A 19,434-nucleotide genomic window follows, 5' to 3' on the forward strand; every position below is an offset into this window, starting at 1 on the left:
AGAATTTTCAAATATAGGTTGCTACAAAATATTATGCAAGTGATAATAGAAGGCAAACACAGTCCAGGACGAAAAAGCACTTCGTGGTTGATTTAGAGTGGCAGTAAATAAAATTAAGATAGCTATGATAGTAACCAACGTTCTGAAAGAACATGGTACATGAAGAAAAATAAAGTAACAGAACATACCGAAAAAGAATCCTGCGTACGCGAATGACGAGAAAATTTTTATTTCATTGCCCCCTCCTTGCAAGGTTGCTGGATCCGCCGTTGAAATGAGACCTATACCAAAAAATCAGCCACTTATTTGTGATCAATTTCCGCAGAGTTTCTTCTTAATTTTCATTACAGTTAGGGAAAAATAATTTTTTTTTAAAACATCTTTTTTAAAAATTTGTCAAATTTGGGGCGCCACCCCCGCTAAACGGTGGGTGATAGACATATGCTTTCGGGAAATAAATAGTAGGAAATACTTCATTTTACTATTATGTAAATTTTTTGCAAAACGTACAGGAAGGGCTACGTTTCGTAAAAACCACAAATTACCCCCTTTAAGGGGATGAAAAGGGGAGTTCCGGGGTGAAATTTTTTAAGAAAATTTAGTGTCATAATAAGCTCCCCTTGATATAGCAGAAAAAAAAATAAAACCGAAACTTGTGTCCATTTTTCGAGGTTCAACCTCTATTTCCTACACTATAAGGTGGTGCGTTAATTTTGATGTTGTTCTGAAGCTATTTTCTTGTGGCATTTTTATAATAAATTACTTTTAATGGGAAAAAAGCCACAATTTTACCAAAAAAATGATTTTATTTGACTTCGAAACCTTAATAAAATCATTTTTTTGGTAAAATTGTGGCTTATTTCCCATTAAAAGTAATTTGTTAATTTTGATGTTTACTGTACAAGATAAATCATGATTTGGGAGTGCTCCTTGTAACATTCTACGTGTCTTGGTTTGTTTATTTCTAGTGCATCTTTATAGTGATTTTAGTATAGATAATTCAAGGTTTTCACATTTTTGTAAAATTGTTGAAAACAAAATCTATTACATATTCATATTGATGGTTATACCATATATATATTTTAAATGTTAAAATAACATAGTTACATCGATAATTACCCTTTTTGTAGATTTTCAGGATCGGCAGGATCGGGATGGTATATACTGACTTTCTTCATTTCATCCACCAAATTTTTCTTATCCTGTTCGCCCATGCTGTTTAAAAGCTCGATAGGTAATACACCCAATTTCTCCGTTAAAGTTAAAACCATGCTAAAATTTAATTATCAGTAGTAATTGCACAAGAGCTCTAAAATTATCGAATTTTTCCCGAGTGACACTTTGACAGTTTTAATTTCACGACCCGAAGGGGAGTGAAATTATGTCAAAGTGTCACGAGGGCAAAAATTCGATAATAATTTTAGAGATCGAGTGCAATTTGTTGTGATTATTTCATGAATAAAACTGTTCAAAACCAAAATTTTATTGTAATTTATTTATGTAAGTACAAATTAGTACAATTAAACACACCGTTGCTATAAATATTTGACGGTTGAAAGTCATCACTTTTATAATTTTTAAAATATTAATTGTCACTGAATGTATTTTTTCGTAGCAACGAAGGGAATCTGACGTAATATACTTGACGACGGGATATTATCAAAAATTATCGGGTATAATATCACAAGAGAGTGAGAATAAATTGAAAATAATGCGACAGTTTTTCGAAAATTTGTTGTCTGGCAATAGACACGAGAGCCCACAGGGCTCGAGTGGCTATTGCCAAATGACAACAAATTTGAGTAAAAATGAAGGATTATTTTCTTATTTATTCTTACTGTCGTGTGATATTCGTATGATTATTTTTTAATACGTATATTATGGATATTTTCTTAAATGTGACAGTTGTCAAAACAAGGAAACTGGTTGCCATTAAACAGAAACAATCTACTTAAAAAAATTCTATCGGTAATTTTCTACAGTAGATAATTCTCAGTATAATTTTAATCTGATTGGACAGAATTAAACACGTGATCAAATATCTTACTATACGATTGGAAGTTAAAATCATCAAAAATAATCAGTTTAATTTTTATTTCTGTAGCTTTCTATTGGTCAGAATCTCCTATGAATGAAATAATCAATATAATAATATGCAAATTTAAATTGTCAGATCGTAAATATTACTAAAAATGTGTATAAAAAGTCTAATAGCAAAATAATTTTGAAGCAAAAATGAACATGTAGTCCCAAACTGGAGATAATATTGCTTTAATCTCAATATATCAATAAATACTGGCATGCCGAAAAAGTACTAAGAGGGAAAAAAGTTTTAAAAATATTGTGTTTAACTAATGGCACCACAATAATAATTTAATTGGAACGTACACAAATATTTGGGAGAGGGGGGATTAAGGGAACAAAACCCTCATAAAATATTTTTGGAACGTACAATGTTTTAAGATATTCCTCCCGTAAGAATGCCACATGTCCATTTTCAATAAAAAAATCTCTAATATAGTTTTCGATATATTGGAAAAAATCGATTTTCATTTTGTAAATTCAAAGGGCTGTAACTTTTTTTATGTGGAGATTTGTACTCAAGTAAGTTAGGTTCAATCGAACTATTTTTGGACCCAGAATATGTGATTTAATTTATGACCTGCCTTTTTGTTACACCCTGTATAATGATTAATAACCTAACCCATATGTAGTACCTACGTTGAAGACATATTCCTGAATAATACAGGGTGTCCCAGACTAATTTATCCAGGCTATATCTCTTAACTAAAGGGGGGAACTAAACGGGGTCTGGCGTGATCGTCACATTACTATGACAAACAAAAAGAGACTCGTTTCAACTCTGGTCTTTTCCATATTTTACTATGCATGCGAGACATGGGCAGTCAAAGAATCAAATAGACGACGTATAGACGCCTTTGAAATGTGGACATGGAGACGCCTGCTTCGAATTCCATGGACGGCTCGCCGTACAAATATCTCGGTTCTGGATGAAATTAAACCGGATCAGCGTCTCTCCAGTACCGTTTACTCTAGAATTTTAAAGTTCTTTGGTCATATTCATCGAAGTGATCACAAAATGGAGCGGTTGGTGGTCCAAGGAAGGCCTCAGACTCAACGCCAACGCGGAAGATCTCCACAGCGATGGGCGGACATTACTAAAAAGCTTCTCAACAAACAGTATACTGAGGCAATACATGTAACTGATGACCGCGACCAGTGGAGAAATATTATCAATCAAACTGTCTGAGCTGCTGAAGCCCAATTATGAACCACAACACATCTACTAAGATGTTAATGACTATGATGATGATATCTCTTAAACGAATAAAGATTTTCGAATGGGACAAAAACTGATCTATTTCATTTGTAATACACTTTAATATGGCGTAGAGAAAATCATTCCCTAAATATTCATCCCTTAGTTACAACCCCAAACTTTAATTTTTTTAATAGCACCCTGTACATTTTTTATAGCTTTGGATGTGGTCTTCTATCGTCTATTCAAAAGTTTTTTTTTTAATAAAAGCGCCACACGCTGGTGAATTTTGCCGAAAACCTGGCCAAAATGCAAAAATTTAAGTTTATATATTCCGAGAAATTTTATATGAATCTTGCTCTGTAGGTTTCGGAGGATCATAAACGGCCGTTGAGGGTAGAACAATACATGCATATCACATATTTATATTAGTGTAAAGTTGGGATTGAACGAAAGCGCACCGAATAAAATTAAAGTGTGTTATACAATTGAGGCATTGTTAGGTTTTCGTTTAAAACTATAGACGTGTATTATTTTGTTATTTTATAGTGGATGCTATTTCTTGAGGTAAGTGGAGTATTTCAATATACATTTTAGATTCTTTTTCCTAACATAAACTTTATTTACAACATATTTACAAAATGATGGCAAGAATCTTCAATCGTTTTCTGTTTACCAAATTTTAAAATGGGAAAAGTAAAAAAGTCAGCTTTGGTCAGCAAAGATTTTTTGCTTAATAAATAATTCAATATGTATATAAATATTCCTCAAGAAATCATCTGCAACAAGTTGCAAACTTAGCGGAATCCTTCATTTTAAAAAACTGTAACATGCTGGAGAATTTCTACGTTAAGAGACTTTAATGTTATGGTCAGTTAATAAAGTAAGAACAAAATATGAAGCAGTTGATCCAGAAAATTTACAGTTTTTTTACACAAGAACCGCAGTTTTTTGTTATTTTTTTTTGCTTTCTTTTTCTTTCTTTTTAATCTTTAAGTCATTTTACCTTTATGTATACGTTCTTTTTGCTTTCTTATTTTTATATTTTTTAATAATTTTGGTCCTGTAAGTCCAAAACTTTTGATTTTTTTTTTAAATAAAATGCATAAACGATACATAAACGAGCCAAAAACAGGTAGGTCAACTCCTAATACATCTTAATTGTTTTGTAAATGGATACGATTAATTATAATTATTACCTACCAATGTGTGGCTTCTTAACACAAAGTTTCGTTTACGCATCATTTTTAAAAAATTAAAATTTTTGGCTCACACGACCAAAATTATTAAAAAATATAAAAGTAAGGAAGCAAAAACAGGATTATACATAAGAGTAAAAGAAATTAAAGATTAAGAAAAAGAAGAAGAAAGCAAAAAAATAACAAAAAACGGCGGCTCTTGTGTAAAAAAAACTGTAAATTTACTGGATCAGATGCTTCATATTTTGTTCTTACTTTATTAACTGACCATATAACATTAAAGTCTTTTCATGTACAAGTTCTCCAGCATGTTATATTTCTTTAAAATGAAAAATTCGGCTAAGGATGCATTTGGCTGCAGATGATTTTTTGAGGAATATTTATATACATTTTGAACTATTTATTAAATAAAATATCTTTGCTGAGCAAAGTAGACTTTTTTACTTTTCCTTTTTAAAACTTGGAAAACTTAAAACGATTGAAAATTCTTGCCAATTTGTAAACATGTTGTAAATAAAGTCTATTATACGAAGAAAAAAGTCTAAAAAGTGTATTAAAATACTCCCCTTACCTTCAGACATAGCATCCACTATAAACTAACAAAATAATACGTCTGTAGTTCTAAATGAAAACCAAACAATGCCCCAATATTATTGTATAACACACTTAATTTTTATTTGGTCCGCTGTCGTTCAATCACAACTTTACACTAATATAAATATATGATCTCATAGGCGCCCATGTCCAAGGGCATGGCCACGGCCCCCCTAGCTTTTCTGTTGCTTTAAACTATAATATATTGTCATCCAAAGTAATTGATGGATTCGACCGTTACTTGATGGAAGTTCATTTTATCTCACAATAAAACACTGAAAAACGTTTGTTTTTCTATACTTCCACAAAATTTATTACAACTATGTTATTACTACAGCTGTTTCGGCAAAGTCCCTTTCTCAAGTGATATATTTTACAATGTGTTTGCCTTTTTAAGTATTTAACTGAAGAGGTTGAGGAGTGGGGAGCTGTTTGTCTCGAGTTGGTCATTCAGAATTATATCTGTATTTTTCAATTTATTAATTTCCATTGATTCTAAAAGTGATAGCTTAAGGCCTTTATTTTGAATATGTAGAATTTGAAACTCTTCATTGAAAGAATGATTATGATCTAGAAGGTGAAGTGCGTATGTAGAAGTGTCTGTTTTTCTATTGTTGAAAGCCCTTTTGTGTTCTGCTATCCGTTTGTCAAAAGTTCTGCCAGTTTGACCGATGTAAGTTTTCGGACAGTCACCACAAGTTAGTTTGTACACACCACTCTGTAGTTGCTTTCTCTTTCGGCTTTTATTGTTTTTAATATGTTTGCTTAAGTTGTTGTTAGTTCTGAAAGCTGGTGTTATTCCTTTCTTTTTTATGTATCTGGCTATTTTTGTTGTTATTTTGCCAGTATATGTGAGAGAGCAGAAGGTACTGGGTTCTTTCTGTGGTGGTGGATACAATAATTTCAAGGCTTTCTTATGGAGTTTTTGGTTTAAAATGTTGTTAACTGTTTGTTCGTTATAGTCATTGTTTACTGCTATTTGTCTAATGATATTTAGTTCTGTCTCGAAGTTATTTTTTGTCATAGGAATTTCTGTCAGTCTATATATCATGCTATGGTAGGCTGCTAATTTGTGTTGTGTAGGATGGGATGATGAATTGTGTATAGTTGTGTCAGTATGGGTAGGTTTATGATATACGGAGAACTCATGTTTGTTGTGTAGTCTGGTAATCGTTACATCTAGAAAGTTTATGGAATTATTCTGTTCTGTTTCTATTGTGAACTCAATATTACTATGAAGTGAATTAATGTATGATAGAAATTGGTCAAGTTGTCTGTTAGTTCCTGTAAAGCAGACTAGTATGTCATCCACGTATCTCCACCAATATAAAAACTGTTTAAATAAGGGGTGTTTAGAAATTGTTGTTTCAAGTTGGTTCATAAATATATCTGATAGTAATGGGCTTAGAGGATTACCCATAATAAGTCCTGCATTGTTGTTTGTGTAAATTTGATTATTGAATTCAGAATAGTCTTGATTTATGCAAATTTCAAGAAGGTGTAAAATTTCAGATGCAATGATCGGATTTGTACTATTATGTTCTAAAAGGTTTTTAACTAAAACAAAAGTTTCTGTAGGAGGAACACTAGGAAAAAGATTTTTTACGTCAAATGAAATTAGTCTGGAGTTGTTGGGCAATTGAAAATGTTGTATTTTATTAACTAGTTCTAGTGTATTTTTTACGGTGAATTTAGGTGAAAATTTAGTGTATTCTGTAATATCTGACAGTTTTTTTGAAAGTTTATATGACGGAGCTGTATAAAAAGAAACTACAGGTCTTATTGGGTGGTCAGGTTTGTGTAGTTTAATAAAAGAGTATAATTTAGGGGGTTGTGGGTTCATAATATTAAGGTATTTCTGTTCTGTTGGATTTAGTATTGATTTTGAATTTTCAATGGCTAGTTTAATTTGTTTTCGGTATTTTTCTGTGGGGTCTTTGTTTAGTGTTATACTATTTTGGTTATTTAAAAATTCTATTGTTTTGTTATTATAGTCACTTTTATCGATAGCAATAGTAGTGTTACCTTTGTCTGCTTTTGTAAATACCGAAAACAAATTAAACTAGCCATTGAAAATTCAAAATCAATACTAAATCCAACAGAACAGAAATACCTTAATATTATGAACCCACAACCCCCTAAATTATACTCTTTTATTAAACTACACAAACCTGACCACCCAATAAGACCTGTAGTTTCTTTTTATACAGCTCCGTCATATAAACTTTCAAAAAAACTGTCAGATATTATTACAGAATACACTAAATTTTCACCTAAATTCACCGTAAAAAATACACTAGAACTAGTTAATAAAATACAACATTTTCAATTGCCCAACAACTCCAGACTAATTTCATTTGACGTAAAAAATCTTTTTCCTAGTGTTCCTCCTACAGAAACTTTTGTTTTAGTTAAAAACCTTTTAGAACATAATAGTACAAATCCGATCATTGCATCTGAAATTTTACACCTTCTTGAAATTTGCATAAATCAAGACTATTTTGAATTCAATAATCAAATTTACACAAACAACAGTGCAGGACTTATTATGGGTAATCCTCTAAGCCCATTACTATCAGATATATTTATGAACCAACTTGAAACAACAATTTCTAAACACCCCTTATTTAAACAGTTTTTATATTGGTGGAGATACGTGGATGACATACTAGTCTGCTTTACAGGAACTAACAGACAACTTGACCAATTTCTATCATACATTAATTCACTTCATAGTAATATTGAGTTCACAATAGAAACAGAACAGAATAATTCCATAAACTTTCTAGATGTAACGATTACCAGACTACACAACAAACATGAGTTCTCCGTATATCATAAACCTACCCATACTGACACAACTATACACAATTCATCATCCCATCCTACACAACACAAATTAGCAGCCTACCATAGCATGATACATAGACTGACAGAAATTCCTATGACAAAAAATAACTTCGAGACAGAACTAAATATCATTAGACAAATAGCAGTAAACAATGACTATAACGAACAAACAGTTAACAACATTTTAAACCAAAAACTCCATAAGAAAGCCTTGAAATTAGTGTATCCACCACCACAGAAAGAACCCAGTACCTTCTGCTCTCTCACATATACTGGCAAAATAACAACAAAAATAGCCAGATACATAAAAAAGAAAGGAATAACTCCAGCTTTCAGAACTAACAACAACTTAAGCAAACATATTAAAAACAATAAAAGCCGAAAGAGAAAGCAACTACAGAGTGGTGTGTACAAACTAACTTGTGGTGACTGTCCGAAAACTTACATCGGTCAAACTGGCAGAACTTTTGACAAACGGATAGCAGAACACAAAAGGGCTTTCAACAATAGAAAAACAGACACTTCTACATACGCACTTCACCTTCTAGATCATAATCATTCTTTCAATGAAGAGTTTCAAATTCTACATATTCAAAATAAAGGCCTTAAGCTATCACTTTTAGAATCAATGGAAATTAATAAATTGAAAAATACAGATATAATTCTGAATGACCAACTCGAGACAAACAGCTCCCCACTCCTCAACCTCTTCAGTTAAAGACTTAAAAAGGCAAACACATTGTAAAATATATCACTTGAGAAAGGCACTTTGCCGAAACAGCTGTAGTAATAACATAGTTGTAATAAATTTTGTGGAAGTATAGAAAAACAAACGTTTTTCAGTGTTTTATTGTGTCATCCAAAGTATATAAAATGTAATGTGCAACATCGTCACGTCTAGCCCCTCCCCTAAAAAAATTTTTAGATGGGCGCCTATGCATGATCTGCTTGTATTGTTCTACCCTTAACGGCCGTTTATGATTCTCAAAGCCTACAGAGCAAGGTTCATATAAAATTTCAGGGTATACCTATAAACTTAGATTTTTACATTTTGGCCAGGCCAGGTTTTCGGCGAAATTCACCAATGTGCGCCGGTTCGTAAGTAATCAAGAAAATATCAGTTTATTTTTGTTAATTATGTGTCCCAGACTAATTTATTCAGGCTGTAACTTCTTAAACGAATAGAGATTTTCGAATGGGACAAAAACTCATCTAGTCCGTTTGTAATACACTTTAATTTGGCGTAGAAAAAATTCATCCCTAAGTTACACGGTGCTATTAAAAAAATTAAAGTTAGGGGTTGAAACTAAGGGATGAATATTTAGGGTGATGATTTTTTTCTAAGCCATATTAAAATGTATTACAAATAGAATAGATCAGATTTTGTCCCATTCGAAAATCTCTATTCGTTTAAGAAATAAAGCCTGGATAAATTAGTCTGGGACACATAATTAACAAAAATAAACTGATATTTTCTTGATTACTTACGAACCGATTTTATGTTCAAAAAATCTGTTGAATAGACGATAGAAGACCACATCCAAAACTATAAAAAAATGTACAGGGTGCTATTAAAAAAAATTAAAGTTAGGGGTTGTAACTAAGGGATGAATATTTAGGGGATGATTTTTTCTACGCCATATTAAAGAGTATTATTAAAAAAAAACAAAACAAAACTACAAATAGAATAGATCAGTTTTCTGAGATTCTCTATTCGTTTAAGAGATATAGCCTGGATAAATTAGTCTGGGACTATAGTCTGGGACTATAGTCTGGGACATTAGTAGTTTTATGTTTACAATTAAAATAACTTACATTGTTCTACGTAAAAAAAGATTGTCCGCGTCCTCTTCCTCTTCCGTAAAAATATTTGGAGTTGACATGTCCTGGTCTGAAATGTTTAGAGACAGTATTTAGTGTAAATTAAAAATTGTATCTATAAAATTACTAAATGATAATATGAGAAGGAATGGTTATAATTAGGGAGCGGATTTATATGCGATCAATTTTGATGAAATATGTGCATATATATGCAGTAAAAAATTACGAAATATGCGCAAGATATGCACAAAAATTCAAAAAATGCGCATTTCGAGAAACCACAAATTTTCTGTTCTATTCTATTCTAGCGGGTTCTTTTATAGGGGGGCGGTAATCTTATTTATTATCTTTCAAATAAAATCATTATTTTAAATATATGCAATTTATTCACATTTTTTACAAAAACTGATACCAATAGTTACCTATTTAAAATAAAACAACAATATCACTATACATAGGTATCTTCGATTATAATTCACTATAATGTATTTTTCCAAATTTTTTACGAGGAAACATTTTCTTTGATATTTTTATAACTTGGAAAACTCCTTTCAACATCAATAGAAGTAATTGGGGCGTATTTAAAATAACTTGTTAAAGCCGAATATTCTGCACCAAAATCAATTTCAAAATTTCCATTAAAGATTTCGCATAAATATATGGATAGCGCTTATCAAAAAGGTACCAACAGCCATTTTGCAGTTTTGAGTAAATTAAGATTAAAGATTTATCAGTTTTAAAAATCGGCATTTTATCATTTTTTAGGTTTCTCAATTTTTTTAGGGGAAAGATTGAGTTTAGATATTTGTCTTCTATAAAAAAATATAATAAAATAGTTTTTCTCTTTTTTGTAGTATGAAATGGCGCTTGGTTCTTTTTTGATAAAATCTAAATAATGTATATGAATCTGTTTAAATACTAATTTTAGGATTTGGATCTTTTTATATAAAACTACTGTTTACTTGGATCCTTTTATTAAATAACAGAACATTAATAAGTTGTTCGTACCATTCAATTATAACCTTTTTTTAATAACCTGTCAACATTCATTAAACGTTCATTACATTTTAATGTACATTTACACTGAAAGTCGATATATGTTTTTGTTCCTTCAATATTCCTTTCAGTGTGTAGTGTTTTTTGTTACCGTCTTTTAATTTTTTTTCTGGATTTAAAAGACTGTCCGGGATATTTTGCAAATCCCCCTTTCTTTAGTCGACCTGTTAGACGAGTGTGGTGTTGTGGTTCGTCTTCTTGTTCATCATCTTGTTCTTGGTCTGTAGAGTCAAATCAGACTCATCAGCTTCTTTCATCATTTTATATATTTCAGCACTTCTTAAAGATGATGATTATCAGAAGGACTTTACGAAAACACGTTAATCAAAAGAAAACCAAATGATTGAAATGAAGAATGTCAAAAGGAATCAAAGCGACATGCGACATGATAAAACTTTCGTCGCTTGGATCCGTTTAGAGATAAACAGAGTCCTATAATTCATAACACGCAACTTGGTAACCTTTGCCAAAAGAGGTCTCTGACGTTTAGTTGGTGCTTGGGACTTTTTAGATAAACAAAGTTTAATATTATCGGCCAGTTAATGTAATTAAGTCAGAAATGGCAATTTGGCGCTTGGTACCTTTTAGATAAGCGCTATGTCCTCCAAAGTTTTAAAGCCGTTTAAAGACGGGATGAATATTTCAATTCCCGTTAGAAAATCGTAAAACTATGGTCACAATATAATAAATAGGGACTATGGTTTAAATAAATGTGTAATTCTCTTATGGGGATTTAAAAGAATCACCAGAATTGTAGGTACCCGCTAAATATAATAAAAGTAAATAAAATTCGGATTTACCGGTAAACCATCCTTCATCATTTTAACATCCTACAATCATTTTATAACAGCGTACTATAAATAAGTACTTTGTGTAAAGATCGAGTATTTTCTAAGAAAAAATGAAAAGGCAGTGAATGAGCCGTCTCTCTTCAGGTAGTTCTCGAATTAATAGAACAGCCTTTGAGGGGAAATATTTTGTGTCGAAATAAAATTTTTTTTTGGGACCCTAAATGTTTTTAATAGGCACAACATATGCATGTTTTTTTAAAAATATGCAAAATTTAGTTAAAGTTCTTAAATATGCGAAATATGCATGCAATATGCATTTAGCATAAAATCCGCTCCCTAGTTATAATCTTTCTATCCACAAAATAATGTAGAAAATTATGAAATGAAGGTAATGTTAAATACACAACCAAACTTATACGGAATCATCTGATATTTCTATTTCGTGCGAATTTAAAAAAACGAACACACGAAGTCAATTCAATCATAATTTATTTTAAAGGAATTTAATAACAAATACGTAACAATTAAATAAAACAATAAAGTATTTAACAAACAAATTAAAGCTAGTTGTTTTAAAGTCAATAGAATAAAAAAATTTCAATGTAAAACTAATAATGTTTAAATTGTTTTTATTTTTTTTTTTTGTAGTCAGTGTTATCACCTTTAGTCCTACGCTAGCTTCAGTTTGTGTGGGCACGCTCCTAATCAAATTTCAACATTTTGTTGTGGTAGGTTGCCCCATTCCTCGAAGAAAAAAATATGAGGAAGACTAAGTTTTCACTTTAATGGCATATAAAACAACATAATGCTATTCTACACCCCACCAGAATGAAAACAATGGGAACCTTCTCTGGTTAAGGTTCATTGGAGGAATTTAAGGAATTGAAAATGGTTATTCATTTAAAAAAATATATGATTCTGTGACATTAAGACACACAGAAATCTTAGGAATTCAAAAACTCCTTTTTCATGTGTTCGATTTGAATTTAATTCAATGCCAATCGTGATATTACAATTATAATTGGTAAACAAAGGAATTTAAATATGATCGTAATCCACTAATTAATTGTTACACAAAGCTTTAATTCATTTTTCTCTTTGCTCCAACCTATTTTTGGATGTAGGAAAACGAAAGAATTTCTTCTTCTTCTTCTTCATGTGCCGTGCTGGTTTATCGAGTGTTGGCTATCAAATTGGCTATAGTAATTTTGTTGACGGCAGCTCGGAAAAGAGATGCAGAGGATCTGCTAAACCATTCTCCCAGGTTTTAAGATATGACGTTCTTCTTCGACCTGGCCCTCTTCTTCCGTCTACCTTGCCTTGTATTATTAAATGGAGTATATTATATCTATCTGGGTGTCGCATAGCATGGCCAAAATATGCAAGTTTTCGATTTTTAACTGTTATGACGACTTCCGTCACTTTTTCCATCCGGTGCAAAACAACTTCGTTACGAACTCTATCCACCCAACTTATTCGTAGGATTCTCTGATATACCCACATTTCAAAGGCTTCCAATTTCTTGAGAAGTGTATCTGTTAAAGTCCAACCTTCGACACCGTACAAAAGAGTACAGAACACATAACATCTCACTAATCTAATTTTCAGTATCAAAGTAATGTTGTTTCCACATAAAAGTTTCTTTATCTTAAAGAATGCAGCTCTGGCCTTCTCTATACGTATTCTAATTTCTCTGCTCATATCCCAGTTCTCATTTAGATTACAACCAAGGTAGGTGATACTGTTAGTTCTCTCTAATTGTTCACCATAAGCTGTTACTACTTCCGGTTGTATTGGCGTCTTTTACTGACAACCATCATCTTGGTCTTTGCGGTGTTTAGCTTGAGTCCATATTCATCACACGTTGTGGTAATCCTATTAATCAGATGTTGAAGTTCTTCATAATTGCTCGCAATGAACACCGTGTCATCCGCGTATCTTAAATTATTAATATTAACGCCATTCATTTTGATACCACATTGAGCATTATCCACTGCTTTATTGAAAACAAACTCAGAATAGATGTTAAATATTAGTGGGAACAAAATGCAGCCTTGCCTTACTCCTCTTCATATTTGAAGTTCTTCAGACGTGTCCCGGCCAATCCTGATGTTTGCACGTTGATGCCAGTAAAGATTTTTGATAATGCGTATATCTTTATCATCAATACCCATTTTCTGAAGAATAGAAATCATTTTAGTATGTTTTACTCGATCAAAAGCCTTCTCAAAGTAAATGAAACACATATAAACCGGATGTCCGATATCTCTGCATCTCTGTACCATAACCTGAATACTAAACAGTGCTTCTCTGGTCCCAAGGTTATTGCAGAATCCAAACTGTGTATCACCAAGCTGTTCTTCTATTTTTTGGTACATCCTAGAGTGCAAAATTCGTGGAAATATCTTTAAAACATGACTCATCAAGCTAATTGTTCGGCAGTCACTATGTACAGGATTTATATTAGCATTCAAAAAATAAGATTGCATATTGCAAAAAATAAGATTATTTACATGCATTGTTTTGATTTCGTAAGTTAGGTGACATTGCTTCTGCAATGTAGACCACTCGTTTTGAAAAACAACGGAGTCAGCAATTATGTACTATTAGTATTTCATGGTCACATTCAGGTATGAAATCATAACAAAACAATAACGATTTATTTATAGATACGAAGAAAGTAAACCAGAGATCATGCATTATTCATCATTCATTATTTAACCATTAATGTAGTTAGAATATAGACTTTGTCCACCAACTCGTTACTGGCATATTTAGTGTTGGCAAATAAATATATGTCTGGTTCAACTTAATCAACCCCATCATCGGGGTAACTACCCCAACTACCATAACTACATCTTTTCGCGTTTGCTTTTTAGGTATCGTCTCAAAAGTCGACAGCAGTCAATCCGTTGGTATACAGACAGTTTGATAAACTTTATTAAAAAGATGAAGGAGAGATCTTTTACCTGAACTTTCGAAGATCTTTATTATTTCACTCGGTATTTCGTCTGGTCCCGTCGCTTTTCTGCTCTTTGCTAATCCTATTGCTTGTTCAATTTCGTCCATAGTTATGTCAGGTCCTGTAACTACTTCGTTAATTTCAAGCTTGAGCCTTTCATCATTAAACAATAAACAATCAATATAGCCTTTCTTATTTAAAGAATTTCACTCCACTATTTCGCTACGTAAGTAAACAACCAATAACACAAGAATCGTGATAAGGTATTTTAAAAAATGAACTTATTATAATGTACGTAGACCGTCCCCCAATTTTTTAAATTTGCGCCACCATACGAAGCACCGTAGAAATATCATATCCATCCATGTCAATCCTCCCAGCGAATATAAGGGCAATTATTGATTCACAATTGCAAAAGAAATACCTACGCAAAACACTTGCATACAGGCCGATTCATTAAGAATGTCCAATATCTGAGTTGTAGATTCGAGACCTCAACATATTAAGATTTAACACAAATCACTTAAATAAAATGTGATTCCTTACTGAGTTACAGGGTGTTTTATTTAAAGATTATTTGTACTCAGTACAGTGGAACCCCGATAAGTCGGCCCCCGATAACCCGGAACTCCGGCTAACCCGGACCGATTTTTATCAGACAAACATTTCAACAATAAAAATGTATTGCTGTTACAAAATCTCGTAAACCTAATTCATTCATTTGGTGACGTCAATATACGAACGAAACGATTGATGAATCCGACATTACTGAAAATATCAGGGCAATCAGGGTGCAGATGGGACCCTGTCGCGCAATTCGCAGCAAATAAAATAGTCGTATGTTTTTGGCTTCATTTTATTTCGTTTATACATACGCATTTTCAAGGTTCACGAGGTTTTGTACCAACTCTATGTAATATAATATTTGAGAGATAATGGAACCGGATTGAACTACATATAACATAGTAAAAATGACTCATGGTACACCACATTCATTGTCGAAAACAACATGCACCTGTATTATCCTTTATTTTTTTGAAACTGTCTGTGTTAGCATTGTTTAGAAAAGACTATTAAAATTCTTTTTTTAACAATGGTCTTAGTCATCACTTTTATTAAATAACATAACATCAGAGCCGGTATTATATGTAGTAAAGTCGTATTATTGTTCGCTTCCGTTTTGTAATCGTTCGTAAATTTATTCAGATTTTGTGTTTGTGTGTCTTTTGTCTATAAGGGCAACAAAACGTAAAAATGTTGTAGTGACAATGGAAAAGAAACTAGAAGCATTAAGTAGAATTGATAAAGGTGAATCTTGCAGCATTATATTATGGTGTCGGTACATCTACAGTATCGGATTGGAAGAAAAATAGAACTAAAATCGAAGAATTTTTTTTTTCAAAATGATAACAAAAGACAGTTTAATCGGTGCAAAGCTAATAAAGCTAAGAATGAGACTTTTGACGACGCTTTGTATGTGTGGTTTTGTGTGGAATGCGAACGTGGTTTACCAGTGTCTGTGTGACAATTATAACGGAGTTTATCTGTAAGCATACCATATTTTATTAATTTTTACCATTTTCTCCGGCTAACCCGGATTTTCGATAACCCGGATCGGCCGCGGTCCCAATTAATCCGAGTTAACGGGGTTCCACTGTACTTTAAAACTATTTGACATATCCTTGTCATACTTGGCAGAAACTGTACACGCTACTAAATTGTGATAAATAAACGTTTGAATGGGGGTCAGGTAACAGTGAATGGTTGACCTTTCCCAAATTCTACGCCACGGGCGGAATTACTATTTTAGCGCAATTTTTCGATTCTCCAATACTCTCTATGTAAATAATACACTCTTCATTCGTAACGATAAAGTCATTATCTCGAAAACTAATGTTTTATTAATTATAAGTATTAATAATAACTAATGAATTATCTAATTATATTATATTTAATTATTATGTCATTAGTTTTTCGAGATATTTGAAGATAAAGATTAAGCGGTACAATACATTAATCAAAACAACTGTGCCGTTACATGTTTAACTTCCAATATCCCGAAAACTAATGACTTTATCGTTACGAATGAAGAGTATATTATTTACATATACAGTATTTGAGAATCGAAAAGTTGTGCTAAAATAGCAATTCTGTCACTGGCGTAGAATTTGGGAAAGGTCAACCATTCACTGTCTTCTCTCGTACGCCTCTGGTAGTAGCCAGAAACGTTTGTTTATCATAATTTAGTAGGGTGTACAGTGTACACTAGTGTACAGGGTTATTCACTATATTTTGAACCCCCTGTAAACTGCTTTATTTACAGAATTAGAAAAAAATGTAAAATACAGAAGTTATTCGATTTTTAAATTATGATTTTTTGACATATATATCATACTAGTGAAGTCATCCATCTGGCAGTGATGACGTAATCGACTATTTTTTTAAATGAGAATAGGTGTCGTGTGCTAGCTCATTTGAATGGTTATTCAATTGTCTATTCAGTAATATAAACATTAAGATAATTATTTATACAGGGTGTCCAAAATTTTTTTTTAATTAAATTAATTGACACAAAAAGAAGAATGTATGCAATTTATTTAATTCAAAATATCTTCTACTGCTGTCACAAAACAGAAATAAAAGTTTTTTGCACAAATAAACATTGCTTTTTGCTTAAATTCAATGTTAAAACTGCCAAGAGGCAGATGGGTGGTAGCTTGAACATTGAATTTAAGTGAAAAGTAATGTTTATTTGTTCAATAAACATTTATTCTGTTTTCTAACAGCAGTAGAATGTATTTTGAATTAAATAAATTACATGCATTCTTTTTTTTGTGTCAAATAATTTAATTAAAAAAAATTTGGACACCCTGTATAAATAATCATGTTAATGTTTATATTACTCAATAAGGAATTGATAAATTGAATAACCTTTCAGATGAACTAGCACACAACTACTATTCTCATTTAAAAAAAAAAATAGCAGATTGCGTCATTACGCCCAGATGAATGACGTCACTAGTACGATATATATGTCAAAAAATCATAATTTAAAAATCGAATAACTTTTGTATTTTACATTTTATTCTAATTCTGTAAAGCAGTTTACAAGGGGGTCAAAATATAGTAAATAACCATGTACAGTACCTACACTGTCTACCAAGTATGATAAGGATATGTCAAATAGTTTTAAAGGACTGGGTACACATAGTTTCAGATTTTTAAATAAAACACCCTGTAACTCAGTAATGATGAGTCACATTTTATCTAAGTGATTTGAGTTGTCGTAAAATTGGGGTCTGGAATCTACAACTCAGAGATTGGACATTCTTAAAGTCACCCTGTATAGAACATGATCGAAGCCGTAAGATCTAACGGCAGATAAAATTGTGATGAATGCCAAATTATGTCAGTTTTTTTTTTCAAAAAATTTCATTTTTAATTAATTTTAACATATCAATCAACCTACCAGGTATTGTTACATTGCTGGTATTAATATCACGTGTTTTGTCCAATAATTCCGCAAGTACCTCTTCGTCCATCGTATCTTCTGTAAAAAATTAATTATATAAATATCATTGTATACCAATTTACAAGAATAAAAAACCGCTAAACGCCGTAAAAATAAGTGGCGCATACAATATTCCAGCTACAAAAGAGCTGATATGAATATTACGTGGCGCGAAAATGTATTTTCATTTTGATGGAAAATAAAATTCTAGTAAGATTTTTTCCATAATATTTGCTAAATTTGAAGTAAAACGCGCCACAAAAGAGTAACTTTGATACAGTTTGCATTTTGAGGTTCTTTTGTGGCGCGTTTTACTTCAAATTTAGCAAATATTATGAAAAAAATCTTTCAAAATCATACTAGAATTCTATTTTCCATTAAAATGAAAATACATTTTCGCGCCACGTAATATTCATATCAGCTCTTTTGTAGCTGGAATATTGTATGCGCCACTTATTTTTACGGCTTTTAGCGGTTTTTTATTCTTGTATCATGAGTTTTTCAAAGTTTTTTTATAAATTAAAGGGTACCCGTTAAGGTAGGCAAAATGCCCTCACTCTCAGAATTCAATTTTTTTAATTTTTTTACGTTCTGTGCAATTAAAAAATGAGATAACGCTGATTTTTAGCTCGCCACCCCCCTTACCCCTCCCCCCACAGATAAAACGTAGATTTTTAGATTTAATTTTTTTTAGTTGGGTTACAATTGATTTAAAAATTTAAAAAAATTCACACGTGTAGCTGAGGCCTTTACAAAACATGTCCATTTTTATGGACCCTTAGGTCGAGTGTACATAACCTCAAATTTTTTTTTAACTTTTTTAAAACCTATAACTTTTATTTGGAGGGGGCTGCAGGTCCAATTTTTTTGCATTTTATGTATTTTATCAAAAGCTATCTCTCTGATTTTTTTCAGATTTTTCCGTCAGGTGCGCCATCTTGAAAAATCCGGAAAACTGCTTTTTAATGGGGTTTTTAGGGATTTTCTCCATTTTATATACTGCAACATAGATCAACTCAAGGGTTTGTTAATAGATTATGTATAATTTGAAATAAATGAGTATTTAAGGATTATCAAAAATTGGGCAAAACACCTTTAAACCCCCCATGTTTTTTAAGTTATGTAAGGATTTTTGCGGGCTTAATGATATTTTTTGAGATCGATACAGCCTGAATATTTTTTTATTTTTTTACGTTATATGTGATTAAAAAATAAGACTAATTGCATTTTTAGCCCACCACCCCCTCCCCCTGCCCCCACAAAAACGTCAATTTTTCTATTTTTTTTTTTTTGTTTAAAGTTGCAATTAATTTAAAATTTTTATGAGGCTTCTACAAAACATATCTATTTTTTATAGACCCGTGTAGGTC

At 31.7% G+C, this 19,434-nt stretch overlaps 1 protein-coding gene across 1 annotated transcript in view; it reads right to left on the bottom strand.

The window, feature by feature from the left end:
• LOC114335355 (uncharacterized) overlaps positions 1-19,434 on the bottom strand; it is a 72,739-nt gene that overhangs the window by 12,322 nt on the left and 40,983 nt on the right. The window contains exons 6-8 of the mRNA XM_050655615.1: positions 18,023-18,103; positions 9,739-9,814; positions 1,120-1,272 (exon numbers count right to left, since the gene is read on the bottom strand). Coding sequence (XP_050511572.1) covers positions 1,120-1,272; positions 9,739-9,814; positions 18,023-18,103 — 310 coding nt within the window. The remainder of the gene's footprint in view (positions 1-1,119; positions 1,273-9,738; positions 9,815-18,022; positions 18,104-19,434) is intronic.

The sequence above is a fragment of the Diabrotica virgifera genome, chromosome 7 (assembly GCF_917563875.1).
Source record: "Diabrotica virgifera virgifera chromosome 7, PGI_DIABVI_V3a".
Classification (NCBI taxonomy): domain Eukaryota; kingdom Metazoa; phylum Arthropoda; class Insecta; order Coleoptera; family Chrysomelidae; genus Diabrotica; species Diabrotica virgifera.